We start from the raw sequence: 21,518 nt of genomic DNA on the forward strand, positions 1-21,518 counted from the left end.
CTCTAGTTCAGCTATAATGAAAATCTGACCTGTTGGGGGTACTTGAGGGCCGCGGTTGAGAAACACTGGTTTAGAGGATCTTCATCCCATTCTTCATACAGCAAATACCAAATAACTCAATAAGTGCACATATGGATTTAAAACTCACCCCAAGTGATGTTGAGACTTGGGGAACAATTTATCATGGCTGAATGGGGCCAAATACCCTTGTTTCCGCGCAAGCTTTCAAGCTCACCGGAAACAGGAGTTAAGAAGCCGCTGTTCCTTAACTTGTCCGCTGCCTTTGAGGCTGCGGACATCAATCTGCCCGATCGCATACGATCAGGTTGATTGAAACCCCCTGCTAGCGGTTGATTAGCCGCAAGTCTGCAGGGGGCGGCATTGCACAAGCAGTTCACCAGAACTGCTTGTGCAATGATAAATGCTGACAGCGTATGCTGTCGGCATTTATCGATGTCTGGTGGACATGATCGCTACAGTGGATCATGTCCGCCAGTCAAATGATAAATCGGCCACATGGTGGTATGAAAACAGGTAACACACGTGAATAAAAAAATAGCTAAAACAGAACCAGGAGAAATTAGACTGTAATCTCTGAGCTAATGAGACTGCACTCTGTTACTATGGCAACGGATATACAATACTTATATTGCCATGTAAACCTACCATGAACAAGTTAATGTTATTTAAGATGTAATAAATTCAAACTGAATCAAATCTAAATGCAAAATAAAATACTATTTTACATCTGAAACGATCAATAAGAGACAGTTAATGTAAAATGTATTTGTGCAACAGCACAATTTCAAAGATTACCCTATACGACATGAATGGACATTATAATTCAAAGAGCAAATCATTTTTAATTGAGAGAGTTAGAGGAACATTAAACAGCTGGGAACAACTACAGTAGCACAATCACCACTCTTGATGCTATTGTTTTCCCTCCTGTACCTACAGCTCTCATTAAAACTGTTCTCTAATTGTAACTCATTACAGAATCCTGTTGGCAAAGCTCTGCATTTTTTACTGGGCGCCGCCATTTTGTAGCTTGCATAGTGTTGCATCCTGTGATAGGAGCAGTGCACCTTCACAGATCTGTGATGTTATCGGCTTTTTCACAGCTGTGCCTTACACTTCAGTTTAGCTCATATAATACAGAGCAGATGTGTTACTTTTTTGCACAGTTTTAAAGTTAAATAACAAATATAGACTCCAATATGGCAGCACCCAGGGTCAGATGATCTAAAGCTTTATGGGCTGGCAAAATTATTAAAGAATGCTTGCCAGAATTTCCCTGGTGAAATTTTTATCCTTAAAACAGGATGTCTTGCTAAGGGGCGTATACTACATTTATGTATGAAAAGAGCACAAAAAATTGTATTTTAAACACCATACAAAACAAATAATTGAACCATTCACACAAAAATAAGCAGGGGAAATTTGTATTGTTAAAGGGACACTGAACCCAATTTTTTTCTATCGTGATTCAGATAGAGCATGCAATTTTAAGCAACTTTCTAATTTACTCCTATTATCAAATTACAAAATACAAAAGATAATTGTTGCTTTTTCATAAAAATGGGCTGAACAAGGGCGTTCCATGGGTGTATATGAAATTGTCTCTAATCCGAGCGTAATTCTGTAAAGATTTTCGCACTACAGTTCTCACAAACTACAAGGTGACGAGCTTTTCTCAAAACACTTAAAATACTTATAAACATAAAAGAAAAGCACATGCATACGAAAATATAGGTAAATGTAAGATGCTATACGCAGGAAGCAGCATGAGATTTATATTGGCTGCAGGATTTCATTTTTAAAGTGTCCCTCCTGATCATCTACTAATGTCACTCTATGGAGCAAAGTTTCCCTTTCCAGCAACCTCTATTACTTTCAAAAGGAGACATCTCGTCACTCCATCAGGGCAGCCCCTGCGAGGGTCGGCATGAAAACCATATCTGAATTTACGAAGTTTAGATCATCAGGCCCCCTGTGTGAAGATGCAGAGCACCACTACTAATACTTGAAAGGGATTAAAACAAGAAACAGCTGCAGGCATAGGAGGAAAAACAATAAAATAGTGAATAGTAACCATTTTATTGTAGTTGTACTCAGACATTTAATGTTTCTTTAAAATATTTAGGTTACACTATACTGAGCCTCTTACGATACTCATGAAATTGTTTTCTTTCATGATTCAGATAGAGCATACAATTTTAAAAATATTCCAATTTACTGAAGTTCTATTATTAAATTCGTGGCCGGACTTTTAGCCGACGGACACTTGGCCGACGGACATTTGGCCGAAACACAAGTGGCTGTCACATAACAGTCCGGCCACGAGATAGATAGATTTGATAGATACATAGATTAGATAGATAGATCAATAGATGCAATAGATACATTTGATAGATACGATAGATAGATTTGATAGATAAATAGATAGATTTGATAGATAGTTTCCCAGACAGATAATTACAAAACGTGCGGCCTGGGACCCATGGTAAGGTTCCCAGAGGCAGTTGCGGCGCCCGAGGCTCTGATTAGAACAGAGCACTCTGGAACGTATCTGCCCTCGGCCGAAATCGGAACATTCTTTAGCTTTCTGTCTGTCAGCCAAATGTCCGTCTGCCAAATGTCTTTCTGCATTTTGTCAGAGCACCATTAAATTTGATTTTGAAGAGCATTGCTAGGTAGGTTGTGTGTACGTTTATAGATCACTACATAGCAGAAAACACTGCTGCCACTTAACCCTTTAAGGACACAGCTTTCAGTTTGCTCAATTGTTTTATGACGGAAAAATTCTGTCATATGTCCTTAAGAGTTTAAAGGGACACTATACCCAAACATTTTCTTTTATGATTAAGGTAGAGAATATAATTTTAAACAACATTCCAATTTACTTCTATTACCTAATTTGCTTTATTCTTTAGATATACTTTAATGAAGAAATAGCAATGCACACAGTGAACCAATCACAGGAGGCATCTTTGTGCAGCTACCAATCAGCAGCTACTAAGTATATCTAGATATGCTTTTCAGCAAAGAATATCAAGAGAATGAAGCAATATAGATAATAGAAGTAAATTAGAAAGTTGTTTATAATTGTATGCTCTTTCTAAATCATGAAAGAAAAAAATTTGGGTTCCATGTCCCTTTTTAAGTGCTCTTATAACATTGTTAAAAACATTCTTGTAAAACTGTTATCATATATGCTTTTCAATAATGGAGGAAAACAATGTAAATTTGATAATGGAATTAAATTGGAACTTTTTTTTTTAATTTACATTTTTCTGAATCATGAGAGAATTTTTTTTTATCGCTTTAAAGGGAAAATTATAGTGCAAAAGTGACATGCTCTAACTGTTAGATCATGTCATTTTACCACTACCGACCCAGCAAGTCTATGTGATGGAGAGTTTAGCAAGTTGTGGTCAGCTGTTTCTTCATTTGTGGTTTCCAGGCTCGCATCAAGGGCTCCCAAGCTGTGTAAGCTGCAAACAAATTAAGTAAAGTATATTGAGTTTGTCCAACATTGCTAATCAATAGTAAGGTAACTATCCCATGTAAACCCAGAAAAAAGCAAGCCAGATACTTATGGATATACACTGTACTTCCAAATAATATTTTATTGCAGAGAGTCCAACTGGATCTTTACGATGAACACAACTGAATAGTATTGAGGTTAAAAAAGGTTTTGTACACTGGTTACTCCTAGCTTTGTGAAACATATCAATTTATTAGAGATTTGCATTTGTTTTCGGACGAATGAACATTTGTCACGGAAATGGGGTTTTCGTAAATAAAAATCTAAATTAATGCACCGACGAAAATGAAAAAATTAAAAATACTGACAAAATTCATTAGTACGGTGGGATACTTACCTTAATGCGCTGGAGAGAGCGCTAATCCGATTCTCTTCTTGCCAGAGCCCAAGGCTACCAGGAGACTTAGCGCAGTCAGCTCCCAGGATCTTCACTAAAGTTAGAAGAGGTTCGGGTAACCCGCTCTCTAGAGTGCATTAAGGTATGTGTAGCTACAGGTGAACTTTTTACCTGTAGCTTCAAAACAATTACAGTTGTTTAATGAAAACAAATGTAAATGTTTAATTAACCCTTTCGTGACAGGGTTAAAGTGCCTACATTGGAACAACTGTTCCGATGTAGACAAATTGAAACTACGCGATAGTGCATACGATCGCGAGATTTCAATTATTGGATCGCATCTGGGGGGCGTCCCTACAATCCTAGGAACGCCCTCCAGACCACGATTAAATCCTTGAAGCACAGAAGGCTTCAGGACAGCTGTTAGCTATGACGTTCTATTCCGTCATAACGGCTTTAAAGCCCAGTCTAATTATGACGGAATAGAACGTCATAACGGCTTTAAAAGGTTAAAATTCAATTTTTATTTTGTTTTGAAAACTGAATAGTGCAGCCACTGAATATTTGGGGAAACAAATTTATTTGAATATCCGAAAAGAAAATTACGTTCAAAACAAAATGTTTGGTCCTGCACGTCTATAATTTATATTGACATTTGTATTTGCCAATTGCCATCTCTATATTTCAGGTACCTTTTTGAAAATAGGATTCAGCGCCATGCAGTGCCTACGTATGAAGTAGCCTAAAACACTATGTTCCCTGAAGGGGATTAAATTAATTAATTTAATAGACAGTACCCTAATGGTGAGTGTGACATAGGCAGTAGACACCTTAAATTGATGTTAAATCCTAGAGTTTGGGAAACGCTAGGATTTACCAGTGGAACAAATAAATGGGACTTTCAGTCATGAAGTATAAAATACTTCATGCTGAAAGTTCCTTTCTTTGTCTGAAGCGTTTGCCGCGCTGAACGCTTCAGACATATAAAGGAACTTTCAGCATGAAGTATTTTATACTTTATGACTGAAAGTCCCCTTTATTTGTTCCACTGGTAAATCCTAGCGTTTCACAAACGCTTGGATTTATCATCACTTTAAGATTGTAATATAAAATTGTGTAGTAAAACAATTTTGCAATAAACTTTCATTATATATCTTGATACCCTTTCCTGTAATTTAAATTAAAAAATTGTTTTTTTTAAAGTCTTTAAAACTAAAATAGCACGTTGCAAGCGTCACAAATCTACTCTTACCAAATATATTTATCTAATTTGCAGTCTTTTAGCTTATGCTTGCAGCCAGCCATGGGGCACATTTTATTCTACCAGTGACACTATTTGTAGCCACCAATCAGCAAACGCTACCCAGGGTGCTGAACCAAAAATGAGCCAGCTCCTAAGCTTACACTCCTGCCTGTTCAAATAAAGATAAAAAGAGAACGAAGAAAAAATGATGTGGTAATTCTATTAGCTATTATACGTAATCTTAAAACTGTCATAAACTATGAGCACTCCACAGGTTAAAACCGGTCTCTAGTTGAATGCAGGAGATGCTGTTCATAAAGGTGCAATGGTGTACACCATTATCTTCCAGTGAAAATTACAAATTACATTATTTCTTTTTTTCATACACACTTTCCAAACTATTTCCTGCAAGATGAACTGCATTTCCCCCCCCAGCCACATAAAATAAAATCCCTCCCTTATAACACAAAATGTATACAGAAATTCCTACTTAGCAGATATATGCACTCCCATAATTTACAACATATATTTTTTTTATTGCAACCATATATTACACACTACCATGTATTAGAAATATAAATCTATTTTTAAAATATAAACAAATGTCAGATCACCTCACTTAGCATAGACATTAGTCTGCATGCACAGACATAACACGTTCTGCTGTCACACACACATCCCCTCCCCCATAGCACTGTCAGCCCCTGATCTCGCACTTCTATTGGATGCTATCTGCCGTGACGTCACGATCATGATTAGAATTGATGATCGGACGCGCTGATTTCATTGTCTGGTCCGGACCCGAGCGGCCTCGCCATCCTTGGCCTTGGGGAGGTAGGAAGAGGAAATGAGAACCGGGGAGAATAACGGGGGATTGGGGGCGGCCTATATGGGAGGGAGAGGGGGCTAGTACTGAAAACATGAGAAAGGGTTTCCAGGCTCAACATTTCACAAATCCTTACTGAATCGCATACATAGCACTGCGAAGAGAAGGTAGTGCACGGGTTAATTGCAAATACAGCAGGAACTGGGCCCAGAGCCTAGTTGTAGGAGGAGAGACTCTCAGAACATGCGCACTTCACCCAGATCTCGTAAGACAAATATCCAGTGCTGCTGCTTGGTGGTATAACCTGGGGAGGAGGGGAGAATGGAGTGGGGAGGAGGAGTGATGCTGAGAGAAGATGATGAGAAGAGGGGGCAGGCAAATAAGGGGGACATAAATACTAGGTGAAGACGAAGCATAAGCTGAAATAATAGAGATGACAGATCACACCTGATAATTAGTTATTGCTTGCATTAAATGGTTAGATACCTTTCTGAGATGGATAGTTAATATACACATGCACATCACTATATCACTATCAGGCTAAGCAACGTAAGAGCTTGTGCAACAGGTTATTACCACTCTCATACAAACAACTATCTCACCTGCAGCGTGATTTGCCCCGTCAAAAGCTTATTGTTTTACCACACCTATGAAATATAATATTTACTTGTTTCAGCTTACCATTCATTATGTAGATAACTACCAATTTTAAAGGGACAGTAAAGTAAAATTGTATGATTCAAATAGAACATGCAATTTTAAACAACATTACAATTGACGTATATATATATATTTTTCTTTGTTCTTTTTGTATCCTTTGTTAAAATACATTCCTAGGTAGGCTCTGGAGCAGCAATGCACTACTAGGAGTTAAAAGGATATGAAACCCAACATTTTTCTTTCATGATCCAGATAGGGAATACAATTTTAAACAACATTCCAAATTTACTTCTATTTAATTTACTTTATTCTTCAGATATCTTTTGTTGAAGAAATAACAATGCACATGGGTGAGCCAATCACACAAGGCATCTGTGCAGCCACCAATCAGCAGCCACTGAGCCTATTTAGATATGCTTTTCAACAAAGGATATCAAGGGAATTAAGCAAATTAGATAATAGAAGAAAATTTGAAAGCTGTTAAAAATTGCGTGCTTTTTCGAAATCATGAAATAAAAAAATGGATTTCATATCCCTTTAACTGCTGATTGGTGACTGCACATATAGGCCTCTTGACATTGGCTCGTCAGATGTTTTTAGCTAGCTCTCAGTAGTACATTGCTACTCCTGAGCCTACTCTTCAGCAAAGGATACTAACAGAATGAAGCAAATTTGACAATAGAAATAATTTGTAAAGTTGTTTAAAATCATATTCAGAATCATGAAAGAGAAATGTTGTGCTTCATGACCCTTTAAAGTGACCATCATGTAAATATGCATACAAATAGACCCCATAATCATGGTTGTCTGCAAATAAAACATTTTTAAGGGTGGGGGGGGGGGGAGAGAAAGGAAATGCCCAAGTGACATGTCTTTTGTACACAAGAGCTGTGCATGATTCTAAGGGAAAGGGACTATAGCCCCCTCTCTGGTCACTCATGTAGTATATAGAATGATAGACATTCAGAATTCTCAACTTTTTGGTTGAAGAAACAAAAAATGACAGGTGCTTTCCCATGATCAAAGATCATGTGAGGCAGAGAGCATGCTCTGTAAGACAGCCGCTGTAACACGCTAGTGTGCGTGGGAAGTTAGAGAAACCAAATGCTATCATCCATAATATTAGTATACAGGTCACATTGTGATCTGGAAAAGCTCTCACACTACAGCTGCAGACATCGTTATTTGGTTCATTCATGGATCGGCTCTGGCTGGTTCTTGTGCTGTGCCTGCAAATCATTCTGATCATGACTTCCTACCCAGGACAGTTGCCATGTGTTCTATGGCTCTATGTTAGCGCATGCTGTCCTGTATAATAGGAAAGTACCCAAGAATAAGCCCAGAGGTATGATTATTTTTATTAGATTGTTAATTTCTTTGAGTTTTGAATTTTCTGGGGTTGTGACATCATTACACAGAAAAGTGCATACACAGGGATGCAAGCAGGATATAGGTGTTATGGTATAACATAACACAAATACTCCTCCTTGGAACAGCGTAAGGGAAGGTAGGTGTCCCTACAGCATAAGAGTGTCTTACATAGTTTCATAACAATATCTACTAGCCCAGGAGTCTGTTTTGAAGAATATAGCTAAATGAACCATTGAGTTTGACTATGGCTTCCAAGAATATCATTCAGGAGAACAGAGTTTGATTTTTCTTCTTAACAACTTAATAATTAAACTGATCCAGAGTCCTTATTGTTGGGATAAAACTGATTTGGAGGGTTCCAAGCACCTGATTGTTTTACACAATTACCACTGAAGATAAAAAGGGAACTAGCTAAATATCAGAATTGGACTGTACTCCTCATTACCAATACCAGAAAATGTTGGAGATCTTCATAAACATTGTAACATTTTATGACCATTACATTCTTCAATTAAGAGTTTTCAGATTAATTAGAATTGGGTTTTGTGGCAAGGCCTTATGTTAAATATCTGATAAGTTAATAAGGTCTAAAATAATAAATTAGGCATACAATGTAGATTGTGATAGTTTGGAAGTTGAAAAAAGGCATATTGTGACTACAATAACCTGTCTGATAAACTAATCATAAGCTTGTATTTACTCCACAATTTCCTCAGCATTCTTAATAAAGTCAAAGTCATGACTTATGCTATAGATATGAATAATGTATTTAATATGGATCCAGCAGTAGCCCATCATCCCAAAAATATTTTAGTAGCACATAAATAAAATTCAATTTATGGGACTCTTAGAAAATTAGTGGCTTAATTCTAACTAATCTCTCAAAAAGCTGAAGGCAGAAGTTTATTTCATCCTCTAAAAATATGTCTAGATTGTATCTTAATATGTAGAAAACATTTTACAGATTTACACATCAAAAAGGCTTGGCAAATCCTGGATGCCAGGGAAAACACAGTTTATTGCTTTGGATTATTTTACATAAATTCCCCTTTTCATTCCTTATTGTTTTGGATCACTCCTAAACTTCATAAAAGTGATCAACTCTACATCCAATGCAAAGATGTCTGCTGGAAATTAAAGAGAAAGTGGTAAGGGAAAAGATCTTCAAGAAAAGTCTCTTTGAGATTCATCCTAATGAGTGCCTACTTGCTAAATTAAGTTTGAAACAGTATGTTCATGCCTTTGCAAAAAAAAACCACACAACACAAATTAGCTTTGTTAAGGTCATGTACATACATATTTAAAAAACAAATGCACACTACATTTTAAAATACTGTTATCAAAATATATTTTAATTGCTTTTCCTGGAGCTGTATACGTTAGTACAAAAGCAACTTCCCAGCTAGAAAGAAAAAAAAAAATCAGCATTGCAGAATATCATTGTGGTGCTATGAAGTCATCATGAATGGTCATTTACTTTGTATTGGAACGGGATATTGGAAATGGGAGGGATGTGCACTGGTTTCATGTTCAAGCTGGTGTTGTGTGGTTAGTATCCAGTCTGAGCTATATTCTGGGGTGAAGGCTAGAGCTTGATCAAAATTTCAGCGACGATATACATCATATTTATTATATATTTCAGAGTAATCTAAAGTACATTGTTTTATATATGTTAACTGTAAGTCAAACAGATTATATGGTCCAATATAGTTTTAGGGATGGTGAGTTTAATATAACCATATTAGAAAAAAATAAAATAAAAATAATATCATTAAAATAGTATTATAATCCATCTGCATCTGGTTATTTCAATAAGATCTTTAGTTGTGTGCTAACACTAATGATTTTTAGGACACGTATCATCCTAAACCCACAATCCCAAGCAGGTTACCTTACATCAAGAAAGACAAAGAAATCCTGTATGAATCCAGCAGAGTTCGCTGCCATTCCCAATATACAATGGTTTTACCTTTGTTCACTCACTTTATGCTTTGTGAATACTATTCTTTTTAGTCCTAATTGCTTCTCTTGATCCCTGGTATTACTCTCTTCAATACTGAGGTACTCTTTTCACAGAACTCTTGAGCACTGCACGAAACAGCACACCAACAAAAACCAACATGTATGATAAAACAGAATAAATAGTCAAAATCTGTATACAAATGTACTTCTACTGCTCCCATCTGCAGTTCTCGGATTCTCTTGTTCGCTGTTGTGTAATTGCTAATGTCCATAAATTGTCACACAGTTTTCAACCATATACTGATTTTGATAGTCCCCATGTATTATGCGCCTAACTGTAACATAGCAGTCACACATTTGCCTCTGGTCCCATCTTGTTTTTAGATTACTGCTAAAAGCAAACAAAATGTCATAACGTTTTCTTTTTCTTCTTTTATGTTGCCATTATCCTTTATTTTTTATTATGTTTTATTTGTTATTTTCTGCAATTTGTAATAGTGATTCTTTTGTCTAAACCAGAGAGATTGGTGGGATCTTAAATGGACATTGCGACCAAAATATTTATAGCAAATATATGAAAGAGCAACAGTTAATAGTTAACTTTTTTTTAAACGCAAAAATATTTTTTCGAGTAAAACCTATTTAAATGTAAAATGAACTTAACAACAATTGCAACTAATACCTAGGTATTTATAAATTGCTGGCAGATAGATGTCCTATACAACAAGTGTTTTATTAAGCACATGAATATCCATTTTTAAAAATAAAAGTGTAAAAAAGTGCATTAGAAACGTGCAAAAGACACAATGGTTCCTTAGCTTAAAAGATAACTCTGGAAATTGTATTTATCTTATCTTTTGGGCAGGGGAATTCTCAATAAAGATACAAAAAAGTGGCACATCTATTAAACAGAACAATGGGCATTGCCTTTCTGTAATTCAAGAATCTATCCCTACTTGTGAAGTAAATCTGCCTTTAAAATCTATTCTTTCAATATTTTTCTTTAATGAGTAGGTGCAAAAGTCATTACAAAGTAACTTATTTTTTCTCTTACTTTTAGGATTGATGTCGTTCTCTCTTTGACCACTGTTGAAATTCTACCATGGAAGGAACTGTTGCCCCAAATGTTGGGGAGGTGACATCCACTGGATCTCAGGGATATCAACAGGAGGTATAAATAATGAGCTTAATATTACATAAAAGCGATATTTGCTGATGTATGAGGATTAGGTAAGGTCATAAAATACATATAGAATAGTTCTATAAAATAAGCAACATTTTATTCTTCCAATAATAATTGCATCTGATTGAGTATCTCAAGTATGAATCTGTTAGGTTTTTATTTCCCTGCCCTTTTCTGTCTGCATTATTTAAAGGGATATAAAAAGTATAACAGATAACATGACTATAATGTGTCATTTATACATAGGAAGGGAACTACAGGGGAGGAAAGGATAGAGACTTGGTAAAAGGGAGAACAAGAGGCTCAGAAGATGCGTGAATGGAGATTGTCAGAAGTGAGGGTAGAAAGAGTTCAGATAAGGGTGACGGAGAAAGCCAGGTAAAAGTCAGTATTGAGACACATGGAATGTAGGGGATGGAGAACACTGGATAAAGAGAAGACAGAGTTTCAGATGAAAGGTGGATATGATGTTTCAGTGAAAGAATGGATAAAGTTACTCTTGCAAAGGAAGTATGGAAATTACCAGGCCGACTTGGGGCAAATTAGCCAGGATTAGTGAGATGAGAGGTGAAGTCTACTTTTAGTACATAGTTTTAGTAACGGTGGTTATAGTGTATTTGCGAGCAGGCAGTCATAGCTTCCGGTTTAATAAAACCCTTTCTATATTTGCATGCAAATGATGGTATATTGGGCCTTATCACTATGTAATCTCTCGAAGATGGAACAGCACTTGTCAGTGACAAAAAGGGATATTAAAATTACATTAAACACCTCTTAGTTTTGTGTAAAAAGGTACTTGTCTCATTCTAAATTTGCATTTTGGTCTCTTTAGGGAGCGTGGACAAAGTACATTTTTACACAAAAGCAAGAGGTTTTTAATGTCCCTTTAAAGTCCTTGTGGTGCATTTAAAAAATAGCTTTTTAAAATGTATTACAGTTTTGTTTAAAAAAAAAAAATAAAATAATGTTCTTGTACTGAGAACAAATAATTTTGTTTTTATGCTAGAGCAGTGTCTGATTGCCAATAGCTGTTCGTGTATGTTATTCTTTTCAACCAGTGAGCAATCTGTCCATAGGGATAGGTTTTAAACACTATTTCAACAGCTTTCATTTAACTTTTTTTGTGCAGGCAAAATATTTTTATCATGTTTAAGTAGAGCAATTTTTTTTTCTGTCTGCTTAATGTCCCTTTAATTTCTCACGCAAATATAGAAAAGGCAAAAACAAATCCTGTGGTTAAAGGGACATGATACTCAAAAAATGTATCTGATCCATTTAAAAGAGAAAATTTTACTATGCATAACAACTTTTTTTTTCTTTGAAAAATGGATGTTGTGTACTCAATAAAACAAGCTTTTTCAGTGGGACTTGTCCCTTTCAACCACAGTACAATGACTTAGTTACACATAATCATGCACTTCCTGTAAGTTTAATTTTAAATTGAAACCATTTTCAATAACTGTCTTATTTAAAAATAAATAAAAATTTAACTTTATTGGGACTTGTTCTCCAGTACAGTGCAGAAAACATAAGAGAGAAAATATGACATAATGACATCAGAGAGATTGGAAAATCATCTCTGACCACCCAATGTCCAGGTGTTAAAAGTCTATTCTGCATGAATGTCAATGAATTCTATCAGAGAGTCTCTAATATACAAAAAGAAGAGCTGATATTGGAGGCAAACATTAAACAGAAAAAACAAATAGCCTTTTAATAAAATGCACAAAATTTGTGAAAAATCTCCAAAACATATACATAACAATCAGAAATTTCCACTATAAATAACAATTATATAATGATATTAAAGGGCTAAGTATTGAACAAAAGAACATTACACCTGAATACGTAGTAAGGCAGCAACTTCATGATATAGGTTCAGTTGGTCTAGTAAATGGTAATGTCATTTTTCCAAAGTAAAGGTGGAGCGTACTTGAAGGAGCCTTTCTGAAAAGGATGGAATCGTAGGTGTTTTCCAGTGTCTGGGTATAACCTGTTTAGCACTATTAAGAAGGATTAATAGAACACAATTATAAAGTTTAGAAATCGTTTTTTGTAGAAAAGTGATAGAAGAATCATTAGAAATTTTCATTGATAAGACATTCATTTCTTTCAACACTTGTGACCAAGAGGGTACTAACATGAGACAAGACCACCATAAATGTATAAAGGTACTCCTCTCCTCCAGCTTCTATTTATTGTATTGGGAAATATATTTTTTAACCTATGAGTCAGATACCATCTCATAAGAACTTTATAGTTAGTTTATAAGATAGAAGCCAAGATGGAAGCTTTGGCCACACCTTGAAAAATAGCATTCCATTCTTTTTTAGAAGGAGGTTACAATAGGTCCCTTAAATTAATATATGAAGTTAGACAAGAAGATGGGGGGGTTGCACTTAAAAATGTATAAATCAATTATATAGTTCCCATTATCGGGGAATTTCCAGAGCATACATTTTTTATATCTGGATAAGTCAATACAACATGTTGGAGTTGGATGTACCAAAACAATTTGGTGAATAAGTATTGGCCGTGCTCTGCTAAAACTGACCTGTTTTTCAAAGTTTCACCATCCAGAACGTCAATAATGGATGAGATTCCATTAAATCTGAAACTGTTATTGAAAGGCAATGAATCATCAAAAAGGATGGGATTAAAGGGACATGCCACCCACATTTTTTCTTTTATGATTTAGAAAGAGAATGCAATTTTAAACATCTTTCTAATTTACTTATATTATCTAATTTGTTTTATTCTCTTGATATTCTTTGATGAAAAGCATATCTAGATATGCTCACTAGCTGCTGATTGGTTGCTGCACATAGAAGCCTCGTGTGATTGGCTCACCATGTGCATTGCTTTTTCTTCAACTAAGGATATCTAGAAAATTAAGCAAAATAAATAATGGAAGTAAATTGTAATGTTGTTTAAATTTCTATTCTCTATCTGAATCATGAAAGAAAGATTTTGGGTTTAGTGGCCCTTTAAGTAATGAAGGCAGTGTGGAAATGGGGTTACGAGATTTGAATATGTTACTCCAAATATTAAACACTTTTCCTATTATAGCATAAGTGTTGTCCATCTTTGGCCATGAAAGACTCTATGATTTAAATATGTATAGTTTAGAGGAGAGAAGGGAAAGAGGTGACATAATAGAAACCTTCAGATATATAAAGGGACTTAATAAAGTGGAAACTGAAAGCATATCCCACAAACAAATAAATGCCAAAACAAGGGGTCACAATCTTAAATTAGAGGTTAGCAGATACAGGAGAAATGTGAGGAAGCATTTTTTTTACAGAAAGGGTGGTGAATTCATGGAATAAACTTCCAATTGAGGTGGTAAACACAAAGACTGTAAAAGAATTAAAAAAATCCTGGGACATGCATAAGGCTATCCTAAGAAAAAGTACTGTAATATGAGTAGACTTGATAGGTCTTTTTGGCTCTTATCTAATGTCAAATTCTAAGTTTCTATGTTTAATAGGGTCTAGATAGCCAATATGTACCCCCTAGTTGTTTCTCCTGTACTAGATAGTGGTCTAAATGTACCCATTCTTTATGCACTGCACTACGATACCAATCCACTATTCTTTGTAGGAGAGATGCTGATCTATTTATTGATAAGCATGGATCCCCAATACACCGTTTGATTTAGAAAGGTAGAGAGTGGATTTAGAAACTTTGGGATGCGTCCCATTCCAAATGTGTTTATTAAGTAGACCTTGTAAATTAGGGATGTAAGATCTAGGCAGTAGAATTGTTAAAGCTTGTAACAGGTATAATATGCGTAGCAGAATTTGCATTTTTATAGCGTGGATACATTTTTTTTTAAATTCAAGTTTAATATCTTTTTTGAGTCTATCATAGTTGCATTTGAACAAACTAATACAATTTCTAAGTATTTTACGGAATGTTTCTGAATCTTAAGAGAGTAGGTCTGGTGAATTTGCTGAATGTCCCGGTGACTCATGCCAACACCTAATAAGTCTGATTTAGTTTGATTTATGGAGAAGTTGGAGAAGTATCCATACAATTCAATGGAACTTATTACCGCTGGGATAGATTGTAGGGGAGAGGAGAGGGTAAGCTAAATTATAAAATTTCACTTTCTCCAACTAGAATGCCCTGAATCGCTGCATCTTTTCTCACATGAGAAGCTAACACTTCCATTGCCAAGGTGAACAGCAGTGATGACAGGGGAGATCCCTGCTGCATTCCATTCTGAATCCGAAAAGGAGGGGATAACGTGTTATTGAATTTGATAAATGCAGAAGGAGAATTGTATAGTTCAAATATAGAATTATTTAATAATGGACTGAAGACAAACTGAGTAAATGTAGTTCAAAAGAATTGTCAGTTCAACCTATGAAATGCATCCATTGCCAGGACCAGTTACTGTGCTGAGAAGCAATATTTTGTTGTATTTCACACTTAGTTTTGCATTGGCACTGATAAATACCCTGCCCCATGCTTTAAATATGCAAGTGGTTGTTCAGCTGTTATTGCTGTGTAGTAGCTTTGCTTAAAACATTTTCCATCTCATACGAGGAGAGTCCACGGCTTCATTCATTACTTTTGGCAATACAGAACCTGGCCACCAGGAGGAGACAAAGACACCCCAGCCAAAGGCTGAAATACCTCACCCACTCCCCTCATCCCCCAGTCATTCTTTGCCTTGCGTCACAGGAGGTTGGCAGAGATGTGTCAGAAGATTTCGGAGTTGTCTCTTATGGAGGGTAGTACTCTTTGAGATGGGACTGGAGTTTTAAGTAGTCCTGTCAGCCTCTCAGTGAGAGCATGGATGAAAGTTAGAGTCCGGTGATGCAGGGAGAGTCTTTCTGTGAAACCATCCCGACTCATATTAACAGCTCCTTAAGCAATCAGCGTTGACGAGTTTCGCTGCCTGCTTTCTTCACTCAAGTCCATGTCAGGAGCGAGGCTACATAGAAAAAGGGGTTGTGGGTGGCGCCACTGAAGGCTAACTGTGTAGCGAATAAAATAAATGGTATAAATAATTAATACAATACCAATGCTGTAAGTCAATTACGATCAAATGCCAAAAATTATTTGTTAAAAAACCCCTAAAGTCTAAACGTAAGGTAATAACTTTCAGTATCAATGAACCTTCTATGCTCAAATAATTAATGAAAATTACAAAAAGAGATTTTGGTAATAAAATTAATTTAATACTAATACATAAAATCAATAAACAATCAAATACATATAGCTATAATTGCACCGGTGCTAGTAAACTAAAATGCCATCAATTAAACATATATTAAATTCATAAGAGGTCTAAAAAGCAATTTCATAAATATTAGCTATGACTATTTCACTATTTCATACAGAGCTAAATACACAAACAAAAATACATTAATTCATAAGAATAAAACAGCATTGTAAAATAAACGGTAGGACAGAAACAAAAATTATAAGAGAGTTAATATAGCAGCATCTCTTAATGTCCCTTTGAATAGCTTTGATATCCCTTTAAATAGCTTTGCAGCGTGAGTGCTAAAATGTTTCAGTTAATCCCGTTCCAGATAAAAGATGGTAATGTTGCAACATATACTACAAATGACTTGACTTTTTTTTCTTCTAGTATGCTTGTAACTTAGTTTTGTAACTTTATAGCAGGTTAGAGGTGAATCAAAACAGTGTAGATAGGTTTTAGATTTACAGTTCTCACCTACACGCCAGGTAATCCCTTAATGGAACACAGTCGGATCCCAATGTTAAATAACCACCGGGTTATCTCCTTAACAATTGGACCTTGCTCCTCGATGAAAGGTAAAGTGTAGTCAGCAGCTTTCTACTTTAGCCGTAAGAAAAATTCCTTCTACTGTATGAATTGTGTAGAGACTCAGTGCGCGCACTATTTTTGAAAATCCCGCTCCTACCGTTCAGCCAATCAGCCTCCCTTCTTGCTTGGTTAGTTCAAGCTGTTGATCTTGGCTTGATGGTGCGGTTCTGGGAGCTCAGTAGCAGTTCCTACGAGGCTCTCAATCAGCCTCTCCCTGGTTTGCAAACAATCTCGCAGGTGTTTGGGAAATCAGTACATCCACGCGTATCGGCTTTAGGCCTTTGTCAAGATCAGCGAGGCTACACACTGTCAAACTTGAGAGGCCGTGTTCCTGTTCCACGGCGTTGATTCTGGTAAGATTGTTTCATTTTCTATATATGTAATAACACAAGAAGACAGGGTCACAGTGTGGCTCCTTTTATCTGTATAGAATCAAGGGTTAATATCTCCAAAGGTGATAATTGAATGGGGGGGTGTATATACAGTATATTTGCTTTATTGTGTTATTGCTGCGACGTGTGAGATGTGGCTTGGGCAATGTGGAACAGTCAGGCTTTTTCCTCCCTGAATTACTGCGCAGCCTGTTTACTTGGCACACTTTTTCCTGACTGCAGGGGCGGTCCTGCACGGCACTCCATGTGACCGGGTGTGGTTTCTTCCTCTTCCTTTCCTGACTGTTGGCTGCAGGAGACAAAAGCGAGTTTCTCTGTGGTCCTGGGTCTTAAGAGGTGGTGAGTGCCCCTGCCATTGGGAGTATAAAGGTGCCTTTTAATTATTGTTAAAGTCCATATTAAAGGTGCAAGCTATGGAGGACTCTGGTATGTTAGAGGGTACTCCCTCTTTACCCAAATCTAATGCCTGTGTTTATTGTGAGGAGGCTGTGGTATACCCACCTGCTCAACTATGTTCCACATGCCTCGATAAAGTAGTGCTATCTAAAAGAAATAAGATGTTTAGTACCACTGAGCCGTCCACCTCTGAGGGCTCTCTGTCCCACGAGGTGCGTTCCCTACATTCATCTCCAATTACACATGCAGCTCCCCGGTGCACTTCTAATCCTCCTACGGGAGGGGCCATGTTGCCGTCAGATTTTGCTGAACAGTTGCAAACGGCGGTATCTGCAGTCTTTAGTGATTTACCTCTTCAGCTATGCATGCTGAGGCAGTGGAACGGCGTTCATTCTGACCTATCCCAACTGATCCCTCTGGACATCGGGTCGAGGGAATCTCTCTCTTGGTGGCTCTGTCCAGATCAGCTGTCCGAGTTGACATCCTTCCTCAGACCATATTGGGAGATTGTGACTACAGATGCGAGTCTCTCAGGTTGGGGGTGCAGTTTGGGGTTCCAGGAAGGCACAGGGCAGGTGAAATTGGAAGGAGTCTATTCTCCTGATCAACATCCTGGAACTTCAGGCGATCTTCAACGCTCTGGGGGCTTGGCCTCTCCTGGGGTCGTCCATCAGATTCCAGTCGGACAACATTACCTCAGTGGCTTAGTTCAACCATCAGGGGGTACGAGAAAGTCTCTAGCCATGAGGGAAGTTTCTTGGATTCTGGAGTGGGTGGAGGCCCACGACTGCTCGCTATCAGCGATCCACATCCCGGGTGTGGACAACTGGATTTTTTCTTTAGGTTCCAGCACCTCTCACCCAGACTTGGTACTTTCCGACGGAGATGTTCGTGCCTGGGCTGTGAATTCTAATACCACACTGGAGGGATCACCTTATGTTTGAAATTGCTGTTTTATCTTCTAAACGTCTGTAAGTATGTATTGTGTAATTGCACTAACGTTAAAATAAATTACCCTGTACTTGAATTGGGCTGCGCCTGTCTTCTATTCTGTCCTAGTTCCTGTTCCTGATTGGGTGTCACTCGAGAGCATACACTTTCCATTACGGGCAGCAGCACACCCAGATCTGAACAGCAGAGGTTCAGGTATTATCAGCTGGTTTGTTTGCAACAGCCAGCTTGTGGATTAACATCGCACACAAAATCAAGCACAACCGGCTTTTTACTTTCTACCCCTCACAACCTAGGGGTCTGACTCACTCCCAGGACTGAAGCGCCAATACCGGTATTTGTTTCAACTAGAGCTGTGGCTTCTTCTTGGGCCTTTAAGAATGAGGCCTCTATGGAGCAGATTTGTAAGGCAGCTACCTGGTCCTCCTTACACACTTTCACAAAGTTTTAAAAATTTGATGTTTTTGCTTCGACTGAAGCTGTATTTGGGAGAGAGGTTTTACAGGCTGTGGTGCCCTCAGTTTAGGGTCCGCATTTCTTTTTACCCTCCCGTTCTTCATGCAGTGTCCTCTAAAACTTGGGTATTTGTTTCCCACAAGTAATGAATGAAGCCGTGGACTCTCCTCGTATTAGATGGAAAACATAAATTATGCTTACCTGATAATTTCATTTCCATCGTTACGAGGAGAGTCCACGGCTCCCGCCTGGTTCTCCGCTGGGCGGACCTAAATTTCTTTTGTTTTCCTTCTGGCACCATTTATCCCTGATATTTTTCCTACTGTTCCTTGTTCCCGTGGCAGAATGACTGGGGGATGAGGGGAGTGGGGGGGGGGAATTTAAGTCTTTGGCTGGGGTGTCTTTGCCTCCTCCTGGTGGCCATGTTCTGTATTCCCACAAGTAATGAATGAAGCCGTGGATTCCCACAAGTAATGAATGAAGCCGTGGAAATTATCAGGTAAGCATAATTTATGTTTTTTTGAATGTTCAGTTTTTCTAACCAACTATGTAAGTTCTCACCTAATGGAAATTATATGTTGAGTAAATACAGAGCCAAATGCTCACATGGGCATGCCAGGCTTGAGATGTGTTTGACAGCCATTTGCATGGAGTTGGTGGTGGTGTTTTATGTGAACAATAAAGATTTCTAGTGACTAAAGTGAAACCTCTTCAATTAAAAATGATCCCTTTATAGATTTCAACAGATCTTTAACTGTAATGGAAACCTCAGACAATTACTCTCCATGTCAGTGGTGTATGTCCATGTGAATGTACATTTCATTTTATAATAGTAATTCACCAGCAAGCCCACAGGGTAGTTAAATATGAAGAGCCTCTCTGTGTATGAGTGCAAGTTTGGAGTGTGGACTGCTGAGACTGGATTTCCATGTGTGACACCTGTTTGTGTGTGAGATACCTATTGCAGAGGCACATGACAACACAGACTGGAGTTGTGTTGGCTTCCTGTGAGTGACTGCTTCTCCTTTCCACAACATAGCAGCCATCTTTATAATTCATCTATATATTTTGTAGATGCCTTGAAAAGCTACTTTGAAATTAGAGGGCTCTATGATAACTGAGGTTGAATGGAACCTTACAGAAATGTCATATACTAATATAATTATCACATTATGGGGCATATGTATCAAGCTCCGAATGGAGCTTGATGCCCCGTGTTTCTGGCGAGTCATCAGACTCGCCAGAAACAGCAGTTATGAAGCAGCGGTATTCAAACCCCCTTGCAAAGGACTTTAAGAAGAAAATCAGTATGCCTGTCCCGGGACAGGCAAGGTAGTGAGCTTCGTGCACACTCATGTTATTTCCCTATTCAGTTTAAGGAATTTTACTATGAAATCTCATGAGATCACAGTAAAAGAGTTCTTGACCTCAGAACGGCTGATGCTGATTGGCTGCAGTTAATTTCTTCAGTAACTGAAAAAATAACTTTTTACACAGGACTTACTCTGGTGAGCTGAGGAAATTGTGAGGTTAAATAGCTTCCTTTTTTACATAGAGATGCTCAGGTGATAGTTTCCTGTCATCTTTTTACAGTTATACTGCATCAGTTTCAAGTGATTTAGCATATGAGTATTATGTCCCTTTAAGTTGCTAAGAAATTGCCATGTGTCTGCATTTGTGCTTAAATAATTCTTTCTTTCTTTCTTTCTTTCTCTCTCTCTCTCTCTCTCTCTCTCTCTCTCTCTCTCTCTCTCTCTCTCTCTCTCTCTCTCTCTCTCTCTCTCTCTCTCTCTCTCTCTCTTTTTTTTTCTTTCTTATTTTCTTTCTCTCTCTCTCTCTCTCTCTCTCTCTCTCTTTCTCTTTCTTTCTCTCTCTTTCTCTCTCTCTCTCTCTCTCTCTCTCTCTCTCTCTCTCTCTCTCTCTCTCTCTCTCTCTCTCTCTTTCTTTATCTCTTTATTTCTTTCTTTCTTTCTTTCTTTATCTCTTTATTTCTTTCGCTCTTTCTTTCTCTTTCTTTCTTTCTTTCTTTCTTTCTTTCTTTCTTTCTTTCTTTCTCTCTCTTTCTTTCTTTCTTTCTTTCTTTCTTTCTCTCTTTCTTTCTTTCTCTCTCTCTCTCTCTCTCTTTCTTTCTCTCTCTCTCTCTTTCTTTCTCTCTCTCTCTTTCTTTCTCTCTCTTTCTTTCTCTTTCTTTCTCTCTCTCTCTTTCTTTCTCTCTCTCTCTCTCTCTTTCTTTCTCTCTCTCTCTCTTTCTTTCTCTCTCTATCTTTCTTTCTCTCTCTCTCTCTTTCTCTCTCTCTCTCTCTCTCTCTCTCTCTCTCTCTCTCTCTCTCTCTCTCTCTCTCTCTTTCTTTCTCTCTCTCTCTCTCTCTTTCTTTCTCTCTC

General features: G+C 37.4%; 1 protein-coding gene across 2 annotated transcripts in view; it reads left to right on the forward strand.

Annotated features, from left to right (window-relative positions):
- Window positions 1-5,815: 5,815 nt before the first annotated feature.
- The window catches only part of HDX (highly divergent homeobox), a 214,358-nt gene continuing 198,655 nt past the window's right edge, over window positions 5,816-21,518 (forward strand). Inside the window, exons 1-2 of one of the 2 annotated variants that reach the window (XM_053699336.1) lie at window positions 5,816-5,964; window positions 11,010-11,120. In XM_053699336.1, coding sequence (XP_053555311.1) covers window positions 11,052-11,120 — 69 coding nt within the window. In that variant the 5' untranslated portion in view covers window positions 5,816-5,964; window positions 11,010-11,051. The remainder of the gene's footprint in view (window positions 5,965-11,009; window positions 11,121-21,518) is intronic. The other variant, XM_053699335.1, reaches the window with a different exon arrangement.

This window comes from Bombina bombina, chromosome 1 (assembly GCF_027579735.1).
Source record: "Bombina bombina isolate aBomBom1 chromosome 1, aBomBom1.pri, whole genome shotgun sequence".
Lineage (NCBI taxonomy): Eukaryota > Metazoa > Chordata > Amphibia > Anura > Bombinatoridae > Bombina > Bombina bombina.